Raw genomic sequence first — 25,957 nt, forward strand, 5'->3', positions numbered from 1 at the left:
CTGTCCTTTTTTTCATATTTATATCCCCTGTAATGTACCTGGTACATTAAATAATTATTATTATTTATCTTTCAAATGTCCATATTAAGTAGGTACTTAATTTTTTTAATTGAATAGCATTTAGACCCCTTCATTCTTATTTTTTTTTCTTTTTGGAGTGGGGAGGGCAGGACAATTGGGGTTAAGTGACTTGCCCAAGGTCATACGGCCAGTAAGTGTTGTGTCTGGGGTCAAATTTGAGCTCAGGTCCTCCTGACTCCAGGGCCTGTGCTCTATTCACTGTGCCACCTAGCTGTCCCTAGAGCCCTTCATTCTTACTACAGTAGTGATCAAAGGGATTTAAGAGACCATCTTGCCCAGGAATCCTCAATCTGGGGTCAACGAATTTATATTCTCTCTCTCTCTCTCTCTCTCTCTCTCTCTCTCTCTCTCTCTCTCTCTCTCTCTCTCTCTCTCTCTCTCTCTGTCTCTGTCTCTCTGTCTCTGTCTCTCTCTCTCTGTGTCTCTCTCTCTCCCCTTTTTATTTGTATCTCCAGGGCTAGCACAGTTTAATAAATGTTTATTGAACTGAACTGAAAATTAGTAAGACTTGCACTTTGTTTCAAATCATACCATTCTTAAATGGGAGGAGTAGACCCTAGACTCCCAGTCTCCTGACACCCACAAAGGAGTTCTTTCCAATATGTCCTGCCACCTTTGTTCAGGGACCATAGATTTAGATCTGGAAGCAACCTTAGAGGCAATGTAGCCCAATCCTCTCATTTTACAGATGAAGAAACTGAGGTCTAAAGAGGTTTAGTGACTTGTCCAAGGTCTCACAGAAGTCAGCATCAGATTCAGGGTATGAACCTAAGCCTTCTGACCCTACAACCCCTTCTTTTTCCACTGCCTTTGGACTGTAAGAGACACAGCGACCAAGTGTGTGTTGAACTTTGTCGTGAGGTCCTGTCTGGAGTCCTGGACCCAAAGACGCTAGATTGGGGTTTTGCGGTATAGTAGAGTCAGGCAAAGCGCAGCAGGCTGAAAATGAAGTGAATGATGCAATCGCACATCCCGGGATCCAGCCCCACACTTCGATTGGTCCTGACGTGGCTCCTCGGCCTTGGATTGGCTGAGTCCGCCTTGACTGGGGAAGGAGCTTGGTGGAGCCTGGGATTGACACGTGGACCTGCTGTATTTCTTCTGTTCTTGAGGTTGGTCCTATTGTGAATAACAGGGAGGAGGTAGGGATGGAGACCAGGGGAGGGGGCTGCTCTAGGAGGTGACGGCAATCAGGCGGAGAACGCGGAGGGGGAGTGGTCTTGCTTCCAAGAGAAAAGCTTTTCCTTCTCCATCACCCCCACTCCTATTATCCTCTGTGACTGGGAGAAAGCACTTCCCTCTTTCACCTCTCTTTCCTTTTCTGCCGCTAGTTTGATTGTTCTAGTGAAGAAACGGACGCCCTCCCCACCCCCCAGCCCCGCCTTCTTCCCTTGGGTGAGCATTCCTCTAAGGAGCAAATCTGGGGGACCTCACTTTTCCGAAGAAGAGGGGAAGGTGGGAGGGAAAAGGGACCATGGAGCCATCAGGTGGGTAGCCTAACGGTAAAGGAGGGCACCGGGCCAACTCCTCTGTGGGCTGGGCATAGAAATGGCTGGGGAGGAGGAGTTGCTCTGGCATGTAGCTGTGCTTTCTTTCCCTGTGCAATCCAGCCCCATCTGTGTAGTGGCAGCTTCTTCCTCTGTACTCACTTCCAGCTGTTAACCTTTCTGCTGACTGAGCTGAGTCTCTGGGACCATGAGTGTGGGCTTCATTGGAGCTGGTCAACTGGCATTTGCCCTGGCTAAAGGCTTCACATCGGCAGGTAGGAACTGTGGCCCTAGAAGATAAGCTGGTCATTCCCCAACTGAGCTAAAGTTTAGGACTGGGCTTAGTTGCCTTTAATGCTTTGTCTGGGGTCCCTCACCCCCAAATGCCTACTAGGGCCTTCCCTTCCCCCTACCTTGTATTTAACTACTTTGTGGGTGGGGTGTATTTATTAACTTTTTATATTTATTCTGTATATATTTTCATATGCACTCCCCCATTTAAATGCAAGATCACTGTGAATAGGGAGTTTCTTTTTTTTTCCACTTTATTTGGACCCCAAAAGGTACCAGTCACATAGTAAATAATAAATATTTGTTGACTGATTGATAAGTTTAGGGGCAGTGAGAAGAGGTTCCTTATTAGAAATTGTATGAGAGAGAGAGATCTGGGTCACAAGTCAAGATAGGGAGAAATAGATATATCTTTATATATGTATCTATAGACCTATGTTTGTAGATATTTGTAAAGATATATATATCTAGTCATAGATATATATGTATATATGTGTGTATGCATACATACATAAACACATGTGTGTGTGTGTATATAAAGAGAGAGAGGTATAGAGAGATTTTTTTTCCTCCAATCTAGACCTATAATTTCAGTCCAGTGAAATACAACCTGGATGAAAACTCACTCCATCAGAAACTAACCTGTAACTTATAGATAGCCTTAGAAAGTTGTCCTGTTCGGGCAGCTAGTTGGATAGAACACCAGCCCTGGAGTCAGAAGGACCTTAGTTAAAATTTGGCCTCAGACACTTACTAGCTGTGTGACCCTGGGCAAGTCACTTAACCCTAACTACCGCCAAAAAAAAAAGTTGCCTGTGTCTATACAGCTCATATGTATTAGGTAAAGGAAGGACTTGAACTCAGATTTCCCTTTACTCCAAAACTGGTCCTCCATCCTCTTCATCAAACATCATGTGGTTCTACAGGGAATCAGTGCTTGTTCAGTATTTGAACTTGAATTTGAAGTAAGATTCAACTCTGATTTTTCCAGATGCTACAGAAGCCCCCAGGATGAGAAGTGACATTTTTACTAGTAATAGAGACACACATAGCTTAGTTTTGTTGTTTTATGAAGGATACAAGATAAGGGATGAGAAGTAGAGATTCCTGCTGGAACCCTGAACATTCTGGGGAGCATTGGCCTTGAATTGAAACAACCTTACCTTTCTCACTAGGCGTCCTGGCCGCCCATAAGATAATGGCCAGCTCACCAGATATGGACCTGCCCACAGTCTCTGCACTCAGAGTAAGTCAAAGTAGAATTTAAGTGGGAGGGAGGAAAGAATGTTGGAGTCTATCAAGTGGTGTTTTGACTTCCTAAACCAAACTGAACTCATTCAAGGACAGGCCAGGTCTGCATCTTTGTATTTGTGGGTTGGTTCTGGCCTACTTTCTTAAACCTGGGAGCAGAGACCAAAGGGGAAAATAGCCCCTCCCCTGCCATAGAGTCTTTATACTACTGACTTTCCACCCAGGCCAAGTCATTGATCAGACCAATCTGACCTGTGGGGATATCTCAGTGTAAGTATATTTGAAAAGTATTCTTCTTCAAAAAAAAAAGTATTCTTCTTTTTACCTAAGAACAAGAGACCACAGATTCTTCCTCTACCCCTTGTAGCTGCACTCCCCTTTCGCAAACTGTTATTAAGGTTTAAGAGAGTTTAACTGGGGGTTCAGTTGGTGAGATATTAGGTATCTGTATCTAAGGCAGAGATTCCCAAATTTATTTGGCCTACAGCCCCCTTTAAAAAAAATTACTCAGTGCCCTCCTAGAAATCTACTTTTTTTTAACCCTTTAATGTTTTTTGTGTGTCATTTTAAAAAATATAAAATATTTTAAAGGACTTCTTAAATTTAATAATTTTTTATAAATTTGTGGAGGTTTTCCTGCATTGAAATTTTGATGATACAATATTTCATCATGTAACCACATAGTATCATTGTAAACAAGTCATTACATACACATACTCCTACTAATGCATGCTGGACTTCCCAACAATGTGTGACACTCTCAACTGTCAACACTTGCTAGTTAAGACCTATCAGCAGACTTGACCACTGATGGATTATAACTTGCATTTTGTGTATTTATTTGGAAAATAATGTAATCACTGAAACTTGAACTCTGTTACACAACAGATGAAACATGTATGAATGGTTTTTTAAATTTTATTTTTAGTTTTCAACATTCATTTTTATAAAATTTGGAGTTCTAATTCTTCTCCTTCCCTCTCCTTCCACCCCTCCAAGGCAGCATGCAATATAATATAGGCTATACATGTACAATCATATAAAACACATTTCCACATAAGTCATGTTGTGAAGAACACGAAAGAATCAGAGCAAAACAGAAAAACCATGGGAAAGAAAAAAAGAGAGAGAAATAGTATGCTTTGATCTGCATTCAAGCTCCATTTTTCTTTCTCTGAATGTGGATGGAATTTTCCATCATGAGTCTTTTGGAGTTGTTTTAGGTCTTTGCATGGCTAAGAAGAGCTAAGTCTATCAAAGTCAGTCATCACACAATGTGGCTATTACCATAATATGCAATGTTCTCCTGGTTCTGCTCACTTCATTCAGCATCAGTTCATGCAAGTCTTTCCAGGTTTTTCTGAAACCCACCTGCTCACCATTTCTTATGGAACAATAGTATTCCATTACATGTAAGAACATTTTTTTCAAAATTTTTTCTCTTCTTTTGTTATGCTTCCATTGCCCCCTTATTTTTATTCAACACCCCACAACTGCACCCAGGCCTACTACTAGACCCTGGATCGTTCTAGTGCTCCCCCGCCCCAGAACAATATCACCCACTTCGGGAACCTGTGATTAAGCAAAGACACTGAGGATATGGTTAGTGACTCTGACACTGAAGTTGTAAAGACTGATTACTAGCATGAGAAGTCCCTGGCAAACCACAAAACTACATCCTGAAGGCAGTATGTTTTGGTGAACAAGGTGCCTGGGGGAAGCAGAAGCACAGTAGGGGAAAGTGCTCCCTACTTCGCCACACAGTAGCTGCGATGGGTACTCTGTTCCTATGATACCAAGCTCAGAACCCTTTCCTATTTCACCACAATGTTTCTTCAACTCATTGCCTGGCTTTTCTTCTATGCATTTGAGTCAGTGTGATGGAGTAAAAAGAGCATTGTCTGTGGAGTCAGAATCCCTGGTCTTTAGTGCCAGAATATATTCACTATGTGCCCTTACACAAGTCTGTCAATCTTTCTGAGCCTTAGTTTTCTCATCTGAAGAAGGGAGATCAAAATACTTTTAACACCTTCATAAGAGGACTATTGTGAAAAAGGGCTTCCTTCCAATAATGTATGATCATAAGATATTTCCAGCATCTGGCCTGAGCCTATGCACATAGATGCTTAATAAATGTTCATTGACATAAGTTGGGTAAAGAGTTCACAAACTAGGGTTAAGGGTTACCCTCTTTTGCCCCAGAACTCAAGCTATTCATCTGCCTAATAACTGTAGTGACAGCAACCTTTGTAGGACCTATGAAAGGACAGAATTTTAAATAAAAATCTTAGGGAGAGCTGCAACAGTGACAGGGTTATAGCTGTGAGCAAGGGTCTGGCTGATAATCCAGTTATTCCCCAAGGAAGCTCTGAAGCCTGAGAAGAACCAACTGTTCTTAAACATGACGTTCTTAACCATGATCTCTATTAATTTCGGCAGAAGATTGGTGTAAACCTAACCCCCCGCAACAAGGAAACAGTGCAGCATAGTGATGTACTTTTCTTGGCTGTGAAACCTCATATCATTCCCTTCATCCTGGATGAAATTGGAGCTGATATTGAGGACAGGCACCTTGTGGTCTCCTGTGCAGCTGGAGTCACAATTAGCTCCATTGAGAAGGTACCACTCCCTTTGCCATTGCCCATCAAGGTGGGAGGTGGATGTTTCCAGGTGCTGGTGGGCTTCGGAACTGGTGGAAAAATAGTGTAATGACAAAGTGAAAGGGGAACAGAGGGGGCAGCTAGGTAGCGCAGTGAATAGAGCACTGGCCCTGGAGTCAGGAGGACCTGAGTTCAAATGAGGCTTCAGACACTTGACACACTTACTAGCTGTGTGACCTTGGGCAAGTCAGTTAACCCCAATTGCCTTGCCTTCCCCCCTCCTCCAAAAAAAAGGGGGAAAAAGAAAAGGGAAACAGGGTAAATGGTACAGAAGGATTGCTTGGAAGCTTAATCTGCTTTCTTTCCCCAGAAACTGACAGCCTTCCAGCCAGCCCCTAAAGTCATCCGTTGCATGACCAATACACCTGTGATAGTACGGGAGGGTGCCACAGTTTATGCCACAGGAACCTATGCCCAGGTGGAGGATGGGAAGCTTTTGGAACAGCTAATGAGCAGTGTGGGGTTCTGCACTGAGGTGGAAGAGGACCTTATTGATGCTGTCACAGGCGTCAGCGGTAGTGGGCCTGCCTATGTGAGAACTTATGGTGTGGGGCAGGTTATGGAATGGAGGGGTTAGGCAAGAGCTAATGGAGGGAGGGGGAAATTACTCAGGTCATCTCCTTTAGCCTAAAAGGGGAATACCAAGGGCCTCTTCTGTTTGACAGGATCACCAAGGTCCCTTTTTCTTTTCCCAAGGCTCAATAATTATCTCCCCTGCAGGCATTCACAGCTTTGGATGCATTGGCAGATGGTGGGGTGAAGATGGGGCTACCTCGGCAGCTGGCAGTTCATCTGGGGGCCCAGGCTTTATTGGTTAGTGTCTTTCTGACCCTTGGACTTTATAAAAAGGAATTTTTCTCTTAGATTTGGGGCTAGAACTTAAGGCTCTGTTTCTGGGCTAGTAGAAAGATGGGATAGGGGCAACTCTATTCCCTAAAGGAATTCTTTGTAGGAATCTAATGGATTCAGGGAACAGAGGACTTTCTCACAGAAAGTCACTATGGTCCTTCCTCTGGTCTAATCTGTCTTCTTTCTATTGCAGGGAGCTGCCAAGATGCTCTTGGCAACAGAAGAACACCCTGGACAGCTCAAGGACAATGTCTGCTCCCCTGGGGGAGCCACTATCCATGCTTTGCACTTCTTAGAGAGTGGCGGCTTCCGTTCCCTCCTCATCAATGCTGTGGAGGCTTCCTGCATCCGTACGCGGTAGGCTTCCTCTTCTTCCCATTTCATTTTCTTCAGGCAAGTCTCTGGTCCCAACCTACCCTCCAGGAGCTTAGGTAGTAACAATTGAGATTAGTCAAATGTGACAGAAAGGAAAAATAACACATCACTCATCATTTATTTGAATAGTTTGTTGTAGGTCTGTTAGTCCTTGTCCTGCTTTGTTTTATACCACTACACTACAAACTTTTTTTTTTTTTTGCTTTTTGGAGGGCAATTGGGGTCAAGTGACTTGCCCAAAGTCTCACGGCTAGTTTTTGTGTTAAAGTGTCTGAGGCCATATTTGAACGCAGGTCCTCCTGACTCCAGGGCCGGTGCTCTATTCACTGCGCCACCTCACCACAAACTTTTGGTAAATTTGGGGGGGTAATTATCCATGGATCAGGGGTGGACAGATAGTTTTTAGGTGATCTGTGATTTTTTTTTTAATTTTAAATTTTTAAAAATTTTAATATAATTATTTTCCTTTGTAATCCTATTATTTTATACATTTAAAAATATTCTGAGAAGGGATCCACAGGCTTCACCAGACTTCCAGAAGGGCCCATGACATAGAAAAGATTAAGAACCTCTGCTCTTGGTCATCTAGGTAAAATGCTACAGTTGAGAAATACTGGATTTGAAGTTAAAAGATCTTCATTCAAATCCTAACCCTAACACTTATTAACTATATGAGCTTGGTCAAGTCACTTAGGCTAAATGAACTCCTACTTGAACCATGAATTCCCTCTATCACAGCCCCCAAAAATAGGTATACAGTCTCTGCTTGTACATCTACATCTAACTGTCAAAAACCTCTTATTTATATGGTGCAGAGATCTTTCTGCTTCTAACCTCCACTCATTAATATAAATTCTCCCTTCTGGAGCTTTGCAGAATAAGTCAAATTTATCTTGCACAAAAAAAGGAGAGGGGAGAAATTTACATGATGAGAACTTTTAGAGCACTAGTAAATTGTACTTAATAGATTTGCAGTTTCTTATGTAATCTTTTTTTTATTATTATACTACGTTATGGAAATGCTCGTTTTAATCACGTAAATTTTGAAGAAAAAAAACAAGATAGTTCTTTGAATACTTGAAGGCAGAAATCGTATCCTTCCTAAAGGAACATCCCCTATTCCTTTAGTGGTTACTCATGGTACAGGGTTTTGAGTCACCCTCATCTCCTGGTCACTCTCCTGGATGTGCTCTCCTTAGTCATTATCTATCTTAAGTTCAGCCAGGCTTCGGCTTGGAGGTAGGGCTCCAACAGGCAGGCTCCATGAGGCTGTGGGCTTCTCACTCTCTTACTAGAAATCCCAGATCCAGAACTGTCTTTTCTTTCTAACCATTTCCTTCTAATCTTTTTTTGATATGTATTTGGCAGAGAGCTTCAGTCCATGGCTGACAAAGAGAAGGTCTCTCCAGCTGCCATCAAGAAAACTCTGCTGGATAAAGTGAAGCTGGACTGCCCTACAATGTCCACGAAGTCATCCTCTAATCTCATCAAACTTCTAGCTCAAAGTCAGGTCCCTGGAGGCCAGAAAGACTGAAGTGCACCCTCTCTCTCTCTTCCCTCTGATTTCTGCTCCCAGATACAGGGAGAAAGCATTTCCATGTGGCTATAATAGCCCTTGATCGATTATCAGGAATCCCATGCCCTGTGGTCCACAAATGTATACATATCAGGACTCTTTCTCTTACAACATGGGGACTCTCCCCTGCCAACTAAAAAGGTCAAGCTTGCCACCTTTCTCTTGAAATTCATAGGATTTCCCTTTATAGCTTCTGAAGACTCTAATGCAGAAGAGAATATTTCTGTCACTCAGCTCTTTTCTTTCCTTCCCTCATGGAAAAAACCTCTACCCTCCTCTCTTGGGGAGTTGGCCATCCTTGAAAAAGTTGCCAAGCTGAACCCAACACTGGTAGCTGAATTGGACACATAGACATATTCTGCCTTAGAAGGGATATCTCTGGAGTCTTGCCCTAAGCCATGACCCCTGACTCCGGGGAAAGCCAAACAATTCATTTCTCCTCTCTCCCCATCCCTCCATTTCCATTTTTTTTTCTTTTTGGATGACATTTGGGGTTAAGTGACTTGCCCAAGGTCACACAGCTAGTTTTTGTGCTAAGTGTCTAAGGCCAGATTTGAAGTCAGGTCCTCCTGACTCCAGGACTAGTGCTCTATTCACTATGCCACCTAGCTGCCGCCCTCTACTTCTGTTTTTTTCTAATTTATTTTATTCAGAACTTAAATAAAATAAGCATTTCCATAACAGTAGAATAGGAAAAAAAAACCATGAAACTGCAAATCTATTATGTACAACTTGTTCTTCTTTTAAATATATAATAAAATTATCATGTAACTTTTTTCCTTTTTTTTCTTCCCTTCCCCAATCCTAGAGATAGCTACCATTAGACACAAATGTATATACCTATGTAAAACCATTCTATACATATTTCTACTTATCAGTTCTTTCCCTGGATGCAGATAGCATCTTCCTTTTTTATAGCCTTTGTAGTTAATTTGGGTATTTTATTTATTTATTTTTAGTTTTCAACATTCATTTCCACAAGATTTTGAGTTACAAATTTTTCTCCTTGTGTCCCTATCCCCACCCCAAAATAGCAAACCTACCAAATACCCCTTCCCCATTCCCCCACTAACTTTTTAGTAGGGCAAGATGGATTGCTATACCCCAGTGCCTATATATCTTATTTCCCAGTTTCATGTAAAAAATAATTTTTTTAAAACATTTGTTTTTAAAACTTTGAGTTCCAGATTTTTTCCCTTCTTCCCTTCTCACCCACCCCCACTGGGAAGATAAGCAATGCAATATAGGTTATACATGTGTAGTTACACAAACATTTCCGTAGTAGTTATATTGTGAAAGACTAACTATATTGCCCTCCATCCTATCCCACCCCCCACTTATTCTATTTTCTCTTTTGACCCTATCCCTTTTCTTGCTTTTTTGAAGGGCAATTGGAGTTAAGTAACTTGCCCAAAGTCACATGGCTAGTAAGTATGTAAAGTGTCTGAGGTCAGATTTGAACTCAGGTCCTCCTAACTCCAAGGCTAGTGCACTATTCACTGCACCACCTAGCCGCCCAACCCTATCCTTTTTCAAAAGTATTTGCTTCTAATTTCCCTCTCCTCCAATCTGCCCTCCCTTTTATAATTCCCCCTTTTTTGCCTTTCCCCCCAATTTTCCTGTAGGGTAAAATACCCAATTGAGTGTGTATGTTATTCCCTCCTTAAGCTATTATTTAGGTATTTATAATAACCTAAACAACTTGGTTGCTCAAAGATATTCTTAAATCAATATTGCTGTTACTGTATACAATGTTCTCTAGGTACTGCTCCTCGTTATTTCATGCTAATCCTTCCATGTTTTTCTAAGATCATCAAGCTTATCATTTCTTATAGCACAGTAGCATTCTGTTATAATAATGTGCTTTTTTTAATTTCTATAATATTTTATTTATAAATAATTTAATTTCTATAATAATGAACTTCTCATAATTTTCTTGAATTGCTTTTATTTTTTTCCTAATTTTTCCTTGTTCTCTCTGATTTTTTTTTTTTTTGCTTTTTGGAGGGGGGAAGGTAGGACAATTGGGGTTAAGTGACTTGCCCAAGGTCACATGGCTAGTTTTGTGTTAAGTGTCTGAGGTCAGATTTGAACTCAGGTCCTCCTGACTCCAGGGCCAATGCTCTATTGACTGTGCTACCTAGTCGCCCCAATCTCTCTGATTTTTAATTCCTTTTGAAGTTCTTGCAAGAACTCTTTTTGGGCTTGTGACCATTGGACATTACTTTTTAGGGGCAGAAGTGACTTTTTTTTTTTTAACCTCAATTCTGTCTTTTTTTTTTTTTTAAAGAAAAGCTTTTATTGATGTCTTTTGTTTTTACCACTCAGTCATCTGACATCATATGCAGCATTTCATACCTGTAGCCCCCTGCCTCTCCAGTTTAAGAAAGAAATCGTTATTTCATTTCATTTCATCGTTATTTCCTCATCTATTCTCTGATATGCTTACCCCCAGATCTCTGAAAAACATACCCCAGGTCTTTAAATATACACCATCTAATTTGTCATTTGCAGCTGTCTATGCCCAGTTTAGTTTTTTGTCTCTACGTTTGTAGCAGTGTTTCTCTGTTACAATCCTTTAAGCAAAAGAAACCCTTTGCTTTTTTCAATTCAGCTCAATTCAACAAACAGCTGCTATAGGCCAGACATTGTGGTAAGTTCTGGGGGTATAATAACAATAATAACAAATAGCTTACATTTATATAGCACTTAACCATGTGCTTTGCAATCATCTCATTCGATCTTCACAACTCTGGGGGATAGGTACTATGAAAAAATAGAACTGTGACTGCCCTGAAAGAGTTTACATTCTGTTAGGGGAATACAACATGTATGTAAAAAATTAAATTCAAAACATACACAAAATAATTTTCAAGAGAAGCATAGATCTAATATGAAGGACACTTTATTAACAAAATAGAACAAGTCTTCTTAAGGGCATAATACAAAGGTAGAGAAGATGTGCCATAGGCACATGAGAAGAATGGGGCTGATGTTAATGGATTGAGAAAGTGGTAGGTTTGGAAGGCGGCTTTGATCTAAGCAGCCTAGAGAAACTTAATGGGCATAGGACCTTGTCGGGCCTTTCATAGTGGCAATGACAATATTTATTTGAAGAGAAAACAAAAGGAATGGCAGCTGAAGAATCCTTGGTGCTACCTGATAAGGTGAAGACAGGGGTGGGTAGAATCCTAATACCTGGCTGGTGCTAGAAGGCTGACACATGTCAGCCTGATCAGCTCTGCCCCAGGGCTCACTTCAAAGTTGAGAAATGATTTCCCCTATAGTACAGAAGGGCCTTTGGTGCTGTACTAATCCTTTGTATCATCTTTTTTCTTCTTTTTTTTTGAATTGGGCTGGTGCTTACCTGTGAGCTTAAAGTTTCCAAGCTACCAGACTGTTTCTTTTGATCAGCCCTAGAGTATAATGGCACACACCTGAAAGGGAATCCAGTATGATTTCCGTTGGGATCACAAATTAGTCTGGTTAAGCCATGCTTTTGCTAGTTAATCATCCAAGCTAGACTGCCCCCAGAACATGGGCTTGTGTGATAATCTCTAGTCTTCCAAAGGGAAGGAGGCAGTAGTTATCCGAGCTCTCAGAAATACTATCTTGTAGCCTCATACAATGAGTGTGTGCCTAGCCTACTATGGCGAGGTCACAACTTAGGCTCCATAATAGACCAGGGAGTGGGACAAGCCAAGGAACAAACAGATAGGGGAAATGTGGTTGTCAGAGGATCATCTGGGTTAAGAAAGCTTGAGAAAATGATAGCTTACATTGTTGGTAATCCCTTTGTCAGTGGTGAAAGGGTCTTCCCTGGTCTCCATTCCCCCATTAATATAATAGAAATAGAGACTTAAGTCCCCTTGGAGGGTATCCACAATGAAGATGTGATTAACCATGGATTTAGAATTCCCTGAATTCTGAGTCCTCCATTTAACCTTGGGAATGAAAGGAAGTTCTGAATAGAGAAGACGTGGTCCCCATCTTGCAGAGTTTGCCTTCATATAAGGGAACTTCAACATACAGAGTATTACGTTTAACTTTCAAATTCCTCAATATGACCTACTCCTCAACACAGGGATAGCCACAATCTTGATTTTGTTATGACCCCTAAGTCTTTCTTTATTTGATCATTTGGTAATAGATTAACAGTTCATCTTGGGACAGCTAGGTGGTGCAGTGAATAGAGTACCAGCCCTGGAGTCAGGAGAACCTGAGTTCAAATATGACCTCAGACACTTGACACACTTAAGCTGTGTGACTTTGGGCAAGTCACAACCCCAATTGCCCTCCAAAAAAGCAAAAAAAAAAAAAAACAGTTCATCTTTCTGTATGTCTTATTCGCCTAACAGCAATCTTCATTCTCATTATGACCTCTCTACCAGTCAGTACTTTCCCAGGCCCTCACCTCTGTTATGGCTATATTCTCCTTCCTTCTCCCCTCTACCAATTGGTGATTTGGTTCAGTTCTATAATATCTATTTTTTTTTAAAAGAAAAGTTTATTCAAAGTTCATCATATTGGGTAGACTTTTTTTTTTTGCTTTTTGGAGGGGGGAAGGTAGGGCAATTGCAGTTAAGTAACTTGCCCAAGGTCACATGGCTAGTTTTGTGGGAAGGTAAGGCAATTGGGGTTAAGTGACCTGCCCAAGGTCACATGGCTAGTTTTGTGTTAAGTGTCTGAGGCTGGATTTGAACTCTGGTCCTCCTGACTTGAGGGTTGGTACTCTATTCACTGCACCACCTAGCCACCCCTATAATATCTATTCTTAAATCCCTAATCCTCTTGTCCTATTACCATTCATCCTTTCCCAAACTCAAACCCAGAATTACTCCCACAATCCTCCTTTGCTCCTATTTACATGTTGCTGAATGGAAGTAGAAGAAGTCATGAAGCCATAATGAAAAGACTAGCTACAAGTTTATGATGTATGATCTCAACTGTCTTCACAGAAGCAAAGCAATTCTTCTACTCCTACTTAGTCATCTTTATCCCACTCACCATAACAGCTGTGCCAAACCTAACTCATTTTTTCTAGTACAAAAAAAAAGAAAATTATCCAAGGCAATAGCAAAACAAATCAGAAAAAGTATATGTAGGAAAATATGTGCCAGACAATATAGGTGAAGGAGCTTTCCCATTGATAGTAAGATAACTCAGCTCAACCCAGATCTCATCCAGGGCAAAATTCCCTAAAATCTCTAGTATAACAAACTACCAACTTCTCTAATGTTGGCTTCTTCCCTGTCTTTTCCTTCAGCAGCCTGAACTGGGGCTAGCATCTTCTACCTTCCCTCTCAAAGCCAGAAGCCAGAATAGCCCAAAACCACTGCAGAGCTCAGAGAGACTCAAGAGTTCCCAGAAACTGAACAGACTGGAACTTTCCTCTCTCCCTCTCTCACCATGTCCAATCCTCTCTTAACAAGAGGCATCTAGGTATCAGAATAGAGCACTAGACCTGGATTCAGTAAGACATGAATGAGTTCGAATACGGCCTCCAACAATCACCATCCATTTGTCACTGCTCAAGTCACTGACCTGTGGGTCTCAGTTTCCTAACCTGTAAAATGGGGATAATAAAAGCACCAACCTCTCTGGGTTGTTGTGAGGATAAATGATAAGTGTAAACTTTAAAGTGCTACATAAATGCTAGCTATTATTAATTTATCTAATTTCCCAGGGCACCCCCACCCCCAAACCTCCACCCTTTTAGGAAGGACCTTGTTTTATAGTACACACACACAAAGATCATTTGCCCAAGTTTCCTTTTTACCCTGTCTCACATCCCTTTGCCACCATCATCCTCCATCTCCCCCTTCATTCCAGTCTCTAATCAAGAAGTGCCTGTCCTCCTTGACAAGACCAACCCCTATTTATGTACCCTTGAATCTATCAATTCCTCTCTTCTCCAGACGATTCTCTCCCACACAGTGTCTATGTCTCATTTGAACTCAAGTCTTTCCTGACTCTGGGTCCAGCCCCTATCCACTGCAGCCACCTAGCTACCTAGTTATTAATTTATTGATTGATTGCTTAATAGGGGAGAAAGACACACACAAAGGAAAAAGGCCAAGAATACAAGCAAAGAAAATGCAGATAGATAGTTTTACACAAAGAGAAGTCCTTCTTGCAGATGATGGAGGCATCAGATCTTCTTTGCTTCCTTTTCTTTCATTACATTCCTTCTCCTTATGTCTCATCTTGAGGTGATTGGGACCCTGGCTCTCAAAAGCTGTGCCAGTGGAGGGAACTGTTCCTACCATGCTGAAAAACCTTCAGATAGTCCAGTAGTAGTATTGACTGTCTTCCAACTAACCTGGCTTGGTTAGAAAAAGATCTTCATTCAGGTTGACAGTTGAATACCCAATTTTTTTCACTCAAAAAAACTTGTGAAGTTTCTAAGGTACAGAGTGATTTGTAGCATTGAAATAAGTACTTTTTCAGTTAATAGATAAACATTAATTACCTACTAAGTGCCAGAAATTGTGGTAGGTTCTAGATTTGAATGCAAAGACCAAAAAAATGAAATGGTCCCTACTCTGAAGGAGCTTATACTCTATTGTAAGAGAAAACACATCGACACAAAAGTGTATACAGAATGAACTCAACTAAATATAAAATAACTAAATACAAAGGTTTATAGAGAGGACCAGCAGTTGGGGAGAACAAGAAAGATTTCCTCTAGACAGTGGTGATTGCTCTGCAGCTTGAAAGAAGTAAGGGATTCTGTAGAATAGAGGTCAGGAAGGAATGCATTCCAGGCATGGGAGACAGATGAGAACGGTGGTGGCAGTGGTGGTGGTGGTGGTAATGGTTGAGTTGTTTCAGTCATGTCAGACTCTCTGTACTCCCATGTGATTGTGAGGAACAGAGAGATCAGACTGGCTGTATTAGAGAGTGCAGGAAGGGGAGTTATTAATATACAGCGAGACTAGAAAGAAGAGTTTTAAAAGTCAAGGATAGATAGGAATTCATATTTTATCTTAGAAGCAATAAGAAGCTGCTGGAGTTTATTTGAATAGAGGAATGACCTAGTCCTCATCTGAAAAATGAGCTATAAAATTAACTACAAAGGACATAGGAAGGAAGATGCTATCTGCATTTAGAGAAAGAACTGATAAATAGAAATATGTATAGAATGATTTTTCATATATATACATATATATGTATATGCATACACATATTTGTGTCTAATGGCAGCCATCTCTAGGACTAGGGAGAGGGAAAAAGGAAATTTACATGATAACTTTATTATATATTTTAAAGGAATAGCAAGCTGTATATAATAGATTTGCAGTTGCATGTGCAATCATCTTTTTAAAAAATTATACTATGGTATAGAAATGCTTGTTTTATTCAATAAATTAAAATAAAATAAATTAGGTTTTTTCAATGTTTAATGAACTGGAGAAGAATAGGGTAAAATGGTAAACCACCAAGAACCCCAATGGGGTCACGAAGAGTGGGACATGACCAAAATGACCAAACAACAACAAAAAAGACAACTAGTCATATGCACATAACGAAAAATCACTGCAACAACTATGCAGAAGATGGATTTAAGTGGGGAAAGATTTGAAATTGGGAGACCAATTGGGAGACCATTTCATGTTCAAGCGTGAAATGATGAGGAAGGGTCTGAACTATGTGACAGCTGAGTGAATTGTGAGAAGGGGATCTATGTAAGAAATAGTGTAGGGGCAGAAATAGCAAGATCTGGCAGTTTTCTGGCTATGTGGAGTGATTGAGAAGGAGGACTTTAGAGGAATGCCAATGTTGTGAATGTGGAAGACTGGAAGGATAATACTACCCTTGACAGAAAAAGGAAAGTTTGGTAGAGGGCAATCTCTCTGGGTCTTGGTTTACTCATCTGTAGAATGAGATTGCTAGATGATGTATAAGATCTCTCCAAGTTCTAACCCATGGTTCTAAGCTCTGTTTTAGAGGGGTTGGCTTTGAGCCATCTCCAGGACACATTCATTGGGTAGTTGGTGAAGTATGGCTGGAGCTCAGCAGAGAGACTGGAGCTGAATATATAGATTGGCAAGTCAACAACACAGAGATATTAAACTGATCAATAACTTTGGAGAGAGTAGTTTTAGTGACCCACATACTGAATTTCTCTAGAAAAGGTGACTGACCTGGTGAACAATAGACAATAACCACCATGATCTGAATTGGGTGATAAATTTAGCTAGAGTAAACTTCAAAAGAGGTTGCTGTATGACGGAGGCAAAGGGAGAATGTGGAAGAGGCAGTGGGTACAGCAGTAGGAACATAGCAGGCGCCCCATAAATTAATTACACTACTCAGAAATCTCAGAATCTCAGAGTTGGAAGAGGCTTCAGAGATCATTTGGTTCAACCCATACCTGAAAAAGGGTCCCCTCTATAACTATCTGACAAGTAGTTACCCAGCCTTTATCCTAAGACCTACAATGAAGGAGAATTCATCTTCTAAAGTAACCCATTCCACTTTGGGATAGCTACCTTATATCAAGCCAAAATCCACATCTTTGTAACTCCTACCCCCCGCTCCTTTTGGGCAAAGCAGAACCAGTCTAATTGGATAGCCCTTGAAATACTTGAAAGCAGTTATCATGTTCAGCTATGGTAGTAGCAATATTTCAACCTCTGGCCCTATGGAGATTAGGCTAGTTTTCCCTTAAAAGGTATCAAAATATTCTTTAAGACTTGATTTGCTCCAGGAACTAAGAGCTCAAATTCCTAAGGTCACTTTTTCAACACCTGAGTACAAAGCAGTCATGAGGAGCTCCATGGGACCTCTGAAGCTTGGATTCATGGATCTCAATGGATAACTCAAGCAAATTTTTTTTTTCTTTTTCTTTGTTCAACTTAATCACTTCAAGGTGATCTCAATGGCTACCCTTTTATCCTTCTCCTGTTATAGCTAATTAGATATGATCTTGAGGGAATTAACATTCTAGTCACCACCTGGATTCTACCATTCTGGGACCACCACCTCCCCATATATACACATCAATATCCTTCCTAAAATGTAGCATTCAGAAGTCAACAGGTTGCCCCAGACCAGGACCAAATACAGCAGGACCATGTCCTCTCTGAGTGCGCTGCCTAAGTTCACAACAGCTTTAGGGGCTGCAGTGCTACACTCTTAATTCATATTGAGTTTCCAGTCCACTAAAACCTTCAGATCTGTTTCAGAATAATTGCTATCTAATCATGCCCATCTTGCACTTGGAATTGATTTTTTGAACCTAGGTGTAAGACTTTACATTTCCCCCTATTACGTTTTATCTTACTAGATTCTGCCCAGTGTTTTAGGCTGTCAAGATCTTTTTAAGATCCTTACTCTGTCATCTAACTCTGAGAAGAGTCACCTTGACGCCTGGAGGGTCAGACCTGGCTCTCAAGGATCTGCTTAGCTTTCTCTCTCAACACAAGCCAGCCTTCTCCCTGAACACAAGTCAGGGGTCTCTCTTCACCTGTCAAGCGATGTGATGCTTTTAGTGGGAAGTAAAGAAGTCTAAGCACCCTTTCCACATTATGCAGCACATTAGATAGAACTCTGGACCTGGAATCAGGAAGACAGGAATTCAAATCCAGCCTTAGATGCTTACTAGCTGTTTGACTCTGGCCAAGTCACTTAACCTCTGTCTGCCTCAGTTTCCTTATCTACAAAACAGGGAAAATAATAGTATCCACTTCCCAAAGTTGTTGTGAGGATTAAATGAGATAATATTTAGAAAGGACTTAATACAGTACCTGGTACAAAGTAAATGCTTAATAAATGTTTCTTTCCTTCTTTCCCATGCAAGAAACTACCATTAAAGGAGAAATGTTCCATCCCCATGGGCATTGGGATCCAAAAACCATAACATAGAGCTTACTGTATACTCCCAGAACTCATGTCCTGGGGAAGAGGAACTGCTATGATTTAACAGATATGGTGGTCTAGGACAAGAACTGAACCCAGTAAAACCACAGGTCAAGTAGACAATTTCCATTGACTCAGGGAACTCCCATTTCTCCCTCTTTGTTCACCCTTACCCTCATGGAAAATTATAAACATTACTTAATGGTGCAGCTACCGTGTTTCCCCGATAATAAGACCTATGCTGAAAATAAGCCCTCCCCTTACTGTGTAAGATTCCTCTAAAATAAGCCCTCCCCCGAAAATAAGCCCTATTGAGATTGCTACTGTAGTGAAGATAATCCCCGGCGCTACACGCTACATTACGGTACCCTCTGTATGCACCGTCCCCCCCCCCCCACCTCGTGAAACGCACACCGCGCTCGAGCTGCATCCAATCAGAGCTGCAGCAGTGAGCGAGTCATCCTGTTCTTCCCCAGTGATTTGCTTGCTGGCGCCATTGAGAGCAGTGCCGCGGAGGAGAGCTGAGGCAGGACAACATAAGCCCTCCCCTGAAAATAAGCCCCCTAAGGCTCAGGGGAGCATAATTAGATCCATGCTTAGTATTCCCAGAGGACACTTGATTCCTGGCTGGGATGTTGCAGCTAGCCTAGCAGCGAAACCCTGAGAAGCCAGGGTGCTGGAATGTAATTCTAGAGGAGGATTTTGGAGTTGAATTTTGTGGGACTAATGCTATGTAAGAACTAAGTCAAGCTATAAGCCTATTCTTCCTCCCCTCCCCAGAAACAGAGGTGTCAGGGGAAAATGATTGTAAGCTTGTTTGAAGTAAATATTCCCTTCCTTGTAAAAGCCTCTGACTATTAAATAGTTAAAAGGAACTGGGGTGCTTGGACCCCCTAAAATTGGGAGAACACAATCAGTAGGGTTTCTAGTCAATGGCAAAGACATCCCTCCCCCAATCTTTTCATAGTACTGGTGAATCCTGGGGGAGGAGCAGAAATGTAACACACCTGATCTTCAGGTAGTGGGAAAGAGCAACCATGTTACATATGCAAAGAATTTTCTCAAACTTTAAAGCACTATATAAATGCTAGCTCTGTTTGTTACTACTATAATTATATTATGAAACAGTTTGTAGGACTGTGAATTAGCCATTTTACATTTCACCTTATCTGGATGCTACCTGATCAGACAACCAAGCTTGAATCAATCTTCTTTCTTATTATACACAGAAGCTTCCCAGAAACCAGTCACTACCACTCTAGGAAGACCCCAGTCAAAACCAGTCCTGGACACATCCACAATGGGACCTTCTTTTGCCTAAGATAAAAAACAAGCAGAAAAATGGCACAGGCAACCTGGCTTTCCCCCTATTCCTGCAAATCTTCCTAACTGTGTACACAATCCTCATGGGGAACATCAGTGTGGGTTACCATAATACAGGATAGAGAAGGACCATTCTTCTCCCAGTCTCACTAAAATCACATGATGCCAGAAGCACTCTTCTTTTAATAGATGCAACACCCTACCCCACACCCCTCCTGCTATCACCAGGTTGAAAACAACCAAAGACAACCCAGTCTATTGTGCTATCCAAAGATTTTGTGTTTAGACATCAGGTCTTATCAGTAATGGATCGACATATGGCTGGAAATAGCCCCCAAGGTTCCTACACAATTAGAAAATATATGTGCATGCTTTATAAATTAGCACTTGTCGCATGCAGTTAAAGAAAGAAGGATAGAGGATCAAGCGACTTGCCTAAGGTATTTCAGGTAGTAAGTAGCAGAACAGATCTTGGACCAAGGTTTTCTGACTCCAAAACCAGATCTCCTTCTCCCCACTTTCCAGGTCCCCTTTGTCTTCCTCCACTGGAATATAAGATCCTTGAGGGCAGGGACTGTCTTGTCGCTTACATATGTGTACCTAGTACTTAGCACCATGTCTAACACATAGCAAGTGTTTAATAAATTGTTTATCTATCTATCTCTTTCTGTGACAAAATAGGTGCCACTGGCAATGGGTATTTGTTTGGTTTCTACTATAACAATTAGGAAGCATTATAGCATGATGGATAAAGCATTAATCTTAGAGTCTGAAAGATGGAAATTAGGACTTTTCATTGCAGGATTGAAATGAGGGCTCCTTGAATTAAAGGATTTTTTTAATGGATATTTGATCAGTTTTCTCTATGGATTTTAATTCCTTCATTTAGCAGCAAATGACTCTCTAAAGACGTGACTATGTGGTAACCCTATATCTCCACTAGCAAAGGGAAAAGACTTTTTTTGTTCAAGACTTATGTGTCCAAAGGAGATTTAAAGCCACCTGGAAGTAGCAGTGGGGTGGTGGGGGCCTGCTAGTCTACATCTCTGTTGGGGTAATAACGTAGCATTTCCCCAATATGGCATTGGTGTGGCAGTTCGTAGATTGACTTTTTAGCTTTCTCTCTGGTATAAGGAAAAACCCTCTCTGATCTGTATCAGAGTACCTGATGTTCCCTCTTTTTATGGTATTTCCAGGATGGTAATTAGTAGGGAGGAAGATATTAACTGCTTTGGGGTCTTTGTGTACAGTAATTAGTCAAGGGGAATGGAAGTATGTTTTTCTAATGATAAGATGGTTGATTTAGAAAAACATGAGAAAAGAATATTCCTTTATGTATTCCAGGTCAGCTAACATAAGGGATATGGAGGGCTTCAGTTATGGTGCTATTAGTGCCTTCTACACCCACAAGTTCACTTTATCAACAAAACTATTGTTAGACAAAGAGATGAAGACCTTCTTGCCTGGTTTTAGGGGTGAAAGCAAAAAAAGCAAGAGAGAATAAACAGGGGATATTAGGATAATGTGCTAATTAATGGAAAATGACAGGAAAATGACTGTGAGTATCTGTCTCAAGTGAGACCTCATAGAGATACTTATGTTTTTTTCTTATCTTTAGATGTGAAATCTCACTCAGATTCCAGCACACAAAGATAATAAGTTTCTATTTGTTCCTGAGAATATACCTGCCAAAACGGACACAGAAACTCTTTGAACTCAAACACAATACACTTTTTATACAAATAAAGTCATATCTAAATAATTGAAGTAATATTTATTGTTCATGGGTAGGTAAAGCCAATATAATTTTTAAAATGACAGATTTAGGGGCAGCTAGGTGGCACAGTGAATAGAACACTGGCCCTGGAGTCAGGAGGACCTGAGTTCAAATGTGACCTCAGACACTTAACACAAAAACTAGCCGTATGACCTTGGGCAAATCACTTAACCCCAATTGCCCTCCAAAAAGCAAAAAGACATATTTACCTAACTAATCTATTTATTTAATGCCATCCCAATTAAATTAATAAAAAATTATCTTACTGAGTTAGAAAAAATAATAGCAAAATGCACTCGAAAGAACTAAAGGTCAGGAACTTGAAAGGAACCAGGAAAAAAAAGATGTAAAAATAGCAAATTCAGCAGCATCAGACCTTAAACTATGTTGTGGGGTGAGAGCATCGTTGAAGACAAAATGAATAATTTCAATTACTTTAAATTAACATTTTCTTGTGTAAACAAAGCCTTTGTAACCAAGAATAAAAGGAATGCAGAAAATTGGGAAAAACATTCATAGACAGTCTCTCAGGATATTATTGGGTTGGAATATTGCTGTGGTATAGGAAATGATAAGATGGTTGATTTAGAAAAACATGAAAACACTTGGACTTATGAAGGAAGATGCTATCCACCTTCAGAGAAACAGACAAGTGGAAAAAAGCACAGGATGGTCTTACGTATATGTATATGAGTATATATGTATATACATGTATATATTTATAGGTATCTATGTATATACATGTATATACATGCATATGTATCTGAGTTCAAATGTAGCTTTCTTTAGGGCTGAAGTAGGGGGAAGGAGGGGAAAAATTTTTTTAAATAAAGCAAAAAGTACATAGCAGAGAACAAAAGAAAACCTACAAGAAAGCAAAGAGAAGCTAGAAAGCTTAGAAAACAATGGAAATGTATTGTTTTATATTGAATCCTCTCCTATGTTCTTCTGCGTACATGGCAATTTGTTAGAAGAAAACAAAGAAAAAACTTTTCTCATTTTGTATTTAAATTTAAAATAAAAAAATTTTAAATCTCTATTAACATGTTTATATATGAATGTAGGCACGTATGTATTTATTTAATAGCAGACAATATTAATTCATTTACATTCTTCAGAGACAGAAAACACTTGTATTTGTAATTCTCAGAAACAAAACCATATCCTTATGCACATAATGGAAGGGACAGAGAGCTACAGAGGCTAGACATTATGAAAAGTTGAAATTTTCTTGGTCCTGTTGTTGTTCAGTCATTTTTCAGTTGTGTCTGACTCTCTGTGACCCCGTTTGGGGTTTTCTTGGCAAAGGTACTGAAGCAATTTGCCATTTTCTTCTCCAGCTTATTTTACAGATGAGGAAACTGAGGCAAACTAAGTGACTAGCCCAGGGTCACACAGCTAGTGGTATAAGGTCAGTTTTGAACTCAGGAAGATGAGTCTACCTGCATTCAGACCTGGCTCTCTATCCATGGTGCCTCTTAGTTGCACTTTTCTTAGCCCTACTAGATAATTTTAATTCCCACCCCTGTTCAAATGTCAGACTTTTTTGAAGCATTGGTTATATAGCCTTTATAGACTCTGGAAGTCTTCATTCCAGTTTATACTGACATTGATGAATTGGGTCCCCCAGAGGAAGGCTAGCTTGCTATATCTCCCCCTCAGTGTTCCAAGCTTTCCCCCAGGAGTTGGGGTTATTCTTTTTAATGCTATTAACTCAAGCCCCTATTCTGAGGTGTTCTCAATATAAATCACCAGGAATTGGTGCCCCAGTATAATTTAATTATTTCATATCAATTAACTTTTACAAAAGAGATGTTTACTGAAAAGATAAAACAAGAATCTAAGTATATATACATCTCTCCAAATTGGGGTGCAGGCACATTCTCCCCTAAACCCTTTTGATCCCTGGGATATGGGCTTAAGTTTCAAATGGATGCTGCAAAGCATTCACCCCACCAAGTTCACTTCTAAATGTGGCCTAGTCAATAGACGAAGTCAGTCTCTTAATTGAACAAAACTGTGACTGTATGAGTTCCAGTTTCTGGACCTTGAGTATCTCACCCTCCCAACCTTTCAATATTCATCAGATTACAGGTGTCTTCAATACTCTACCTAAGAGCATCGAAGAATAGACACCACAAAAACAGAAGCAACAACACAGTGAATGTCCATGGGCCTCAACCCAGGTGAGAGAGGACAGAGGCTCCTCCCCCATCCAGAGGGTCAGTACCAATTGCTTCTTCTCACTAGAATGTAACCAAGCAGCAAAAAGCTAACACTGTGCCTATTCCCATAGGAATTTTGTCTTTTGTATACACTCTCAGTTCTGATTTAGCTGCTAAACAAAAAGCACATAGTAAGCTGACTACAAATAGCCACAGAGTACCTTTCATGCTTCAAAGCAGAGAAAGAAGGGCCTCCATTATGCATGCCTGAAAGCAGGATGGCCAAGCAACTCACATGAGTTGGCATCGGGCAGAATCCTGTACAGATTCCATGAATGAGATTTCCATTGGCCATTCCCCCATTACAGTTAGTTTTGCTGAATTGCTTTTTCTCTCTCTTTTTCTTCTTGATCTTCTATGTTTCTGAGAGGGGATGGGAGAAGGACTATACTGGGAAATGTAGGTACCATAAAAACAAAAGATATAAATAAAATTTTATTTTCAACAACTTTGTATGAAGGAAAAATTATACCCCTGACACTTAAAATTTGTATTAATATTATTTGGATTTTTTCATCACTTTTGTTTCTAAACATATCCCATCTCCTCCCCTCCCCTGAAAGTCACTTCTAACAAAGAAAAAAAAAGAAACTTGACAAAAGTTAATCAACATTTCAACAGAATCTGACTATATATGCGACATTCCGTACCTATAAGATGCAACCTCTGCATTACTGCTCTCTGTAAAGAAAGTCGGGAAGTGCATTTTCTTCTGAATTTGAACTCAGGTCTTCCTGAATCAAAATCCTTTGTTCTATCCATTGGGCCACCTAGTGTTATAAAAGGTTTTCTTAGCCTGTAAGGATATAGTTGTCAAACAAAACAAAAACACATGTTGATAAGTCTGGTTCTATAGATTTAATTTTTTTTTAAGATATTGTGGTCAACAGGAAAGTGGCCACTATTCCTCTATTATGTCCAGATCTAACTGCTGCTGTTACTCTAGGACTGATTCCAGTCTATTTAAAGTATTGGTAGGATACTGTAAGTAAAAATTTAGGGCCAATACTTGAAAACTTTGACCATCTATATAGCCAATGCAAAAGAGATGCTAACAGAAAAACAGAAGCAAAAGGCAGCAGTCAATATCAAGAGAACAGTAGGTCTTGAAAGTGAGAGGTAGACATGGAGAAATGTAACTTTGGTGACTCTACAATTCCCTAAAAATTGAAGAATTGGTTGAAAAAGAAGTTTAGCAATTTAGAAAGACTTTAGAACTGATCAAAGAAATGATAAGCTTCAAAAAGACTGAAGATGAAACGCCACCCACCTCCTGCAGGAGAGGTGAAGAACTTAAAATGTAGAAACAAACTATTTTGGGCATGGACAAAATGGAAATTGGTTTTACTGAACCATGCATGTTTGTGATGAGCATGGGGGGAGGGGCGGTGTTTGTTTGGGTTTTTGTGCAGTGAGGTGGGGTAGTTGAAGGAATGGATTACTTTTATAAAAGTTCAGAGAGTAGATTTTCTCATTGCGTAAGAAGGATATGCTCAAGGAGCAATTCTCATAGAACACAATTAACTGACTTTGCACCATTTCAAGATTGATTTAGGAAGATTGCCTTATCTGTGCTTGAAGGTCTCAGAACTAGAAGAGCTAGACATGATAACTGACACAAAAATATTGTAATTTTACTTTGTAATAAAAATTTTCATCCTACCATCTTTATTTTCTTTGCCTTACAGATTAAAGAAAAATGCCCAGTGTCAATTGACACAGCTTGGTCCTTGTTAGGTATTCTTCTAGTGAATAACTATTAATTAATAGCAACATTAGAGTTCAACTGTTGTTATTACTATTGAGAATACTGCCATCCTCCCAGACTCCCTGCTTCATAAACCAGGGGTCATCTTCAATTCCACACTCTCTCATTCCCCCATATCCAATAAGTTGCCAAGACCTGTTGATTTTGTTTCTACAGCATCTCTCCCATATGCTTCCTTCTCACCTCTAACTGACACCACCCTACTGCAGGCCTTCATTGCCTCAGTGAAGAGTCCATCTTCCACTCAGCTGTCAAAAAAATCTTCCTAAAGTCCATGTTCCCCTTACCCTACCACCTACCACCCACTTAATAAACCCCAATTTATTAATAAACCCCTATCACCTCCAAGATCAAATATAAAATGTTCTGTTTGGTATTAGAAGCTCTTCATATGCTGCCATGGGGGGGGGGGAGAAAATTTGGAGATCAA

At 40.3% G+C, this 25,957-nt stretch overlaps 1 protein-coding gene across 9 annotated transcripts; it reads left to right on the forward strand.

The window, feature by feature from the left end:
• Positions 1-1,094: 1,094 nt before the first annotated feature.
• Positions 1,095-9,345, forward strand: PYCR1 (pyrroline-5-carboxylate reductase 1). Of its 9 annotated transcripts, none has more exons than XM_069064031.1 (9): positions 1,108-1,193; positions 1,413-1,476; positions 1,692-1,843; positions 3,035-3,105; positions 5,550-5,729; positions 6,081-6,302; positions 6,491-6,583; positions 6,813-6,976; positions 8,363-9,345. In XM_069064031.1, exons 3-9 carry the CDS (start codon positions 1,777-1,779, stop codon positions 8,526-8,528), a joined length of 963 nt encoding a protein of 320 aa, XP_068920132.1. In that variant the 5' UTR covers positions 1,108-1,193; positions 1,413-1,476; positions 1,692-1,776; the 3' UTR covers positions 8,529-9,345. The 9 variants fall into 9 exon arrangements, with proteins under 9 accessions (XP_068920136.1, XP_068920133.1, XP_068920132.1 ...); XM_069064034.1 differs by having other exon boundaries at positions 1,737-1,843; XM_069064030.1 differs by having other exon boundaries at positions 1,109-1,193; positions 1,413-1,568.
• The last annotated feature ends 16,612 nt before the right edge of the window (positions 9,346-25,957 follow it).

This window comes from Petaurus breviceps, unplaced genomic scaffold, assembly GCF_028583685.1.
Source record: "Petaurus breviceps papuanus isolate PSGF00001 unplaced genomic scaffold, PetGlider_PUasm1.0 90617, whole genome shotgun sequence".
In the NCBI taxonomy this organism is placed as follows: Eukaryota; Metazoa; Chordata; class Mammalia; order Diprotodontia; family Petauridae; genus Petaurus; species Petaurus breviceps.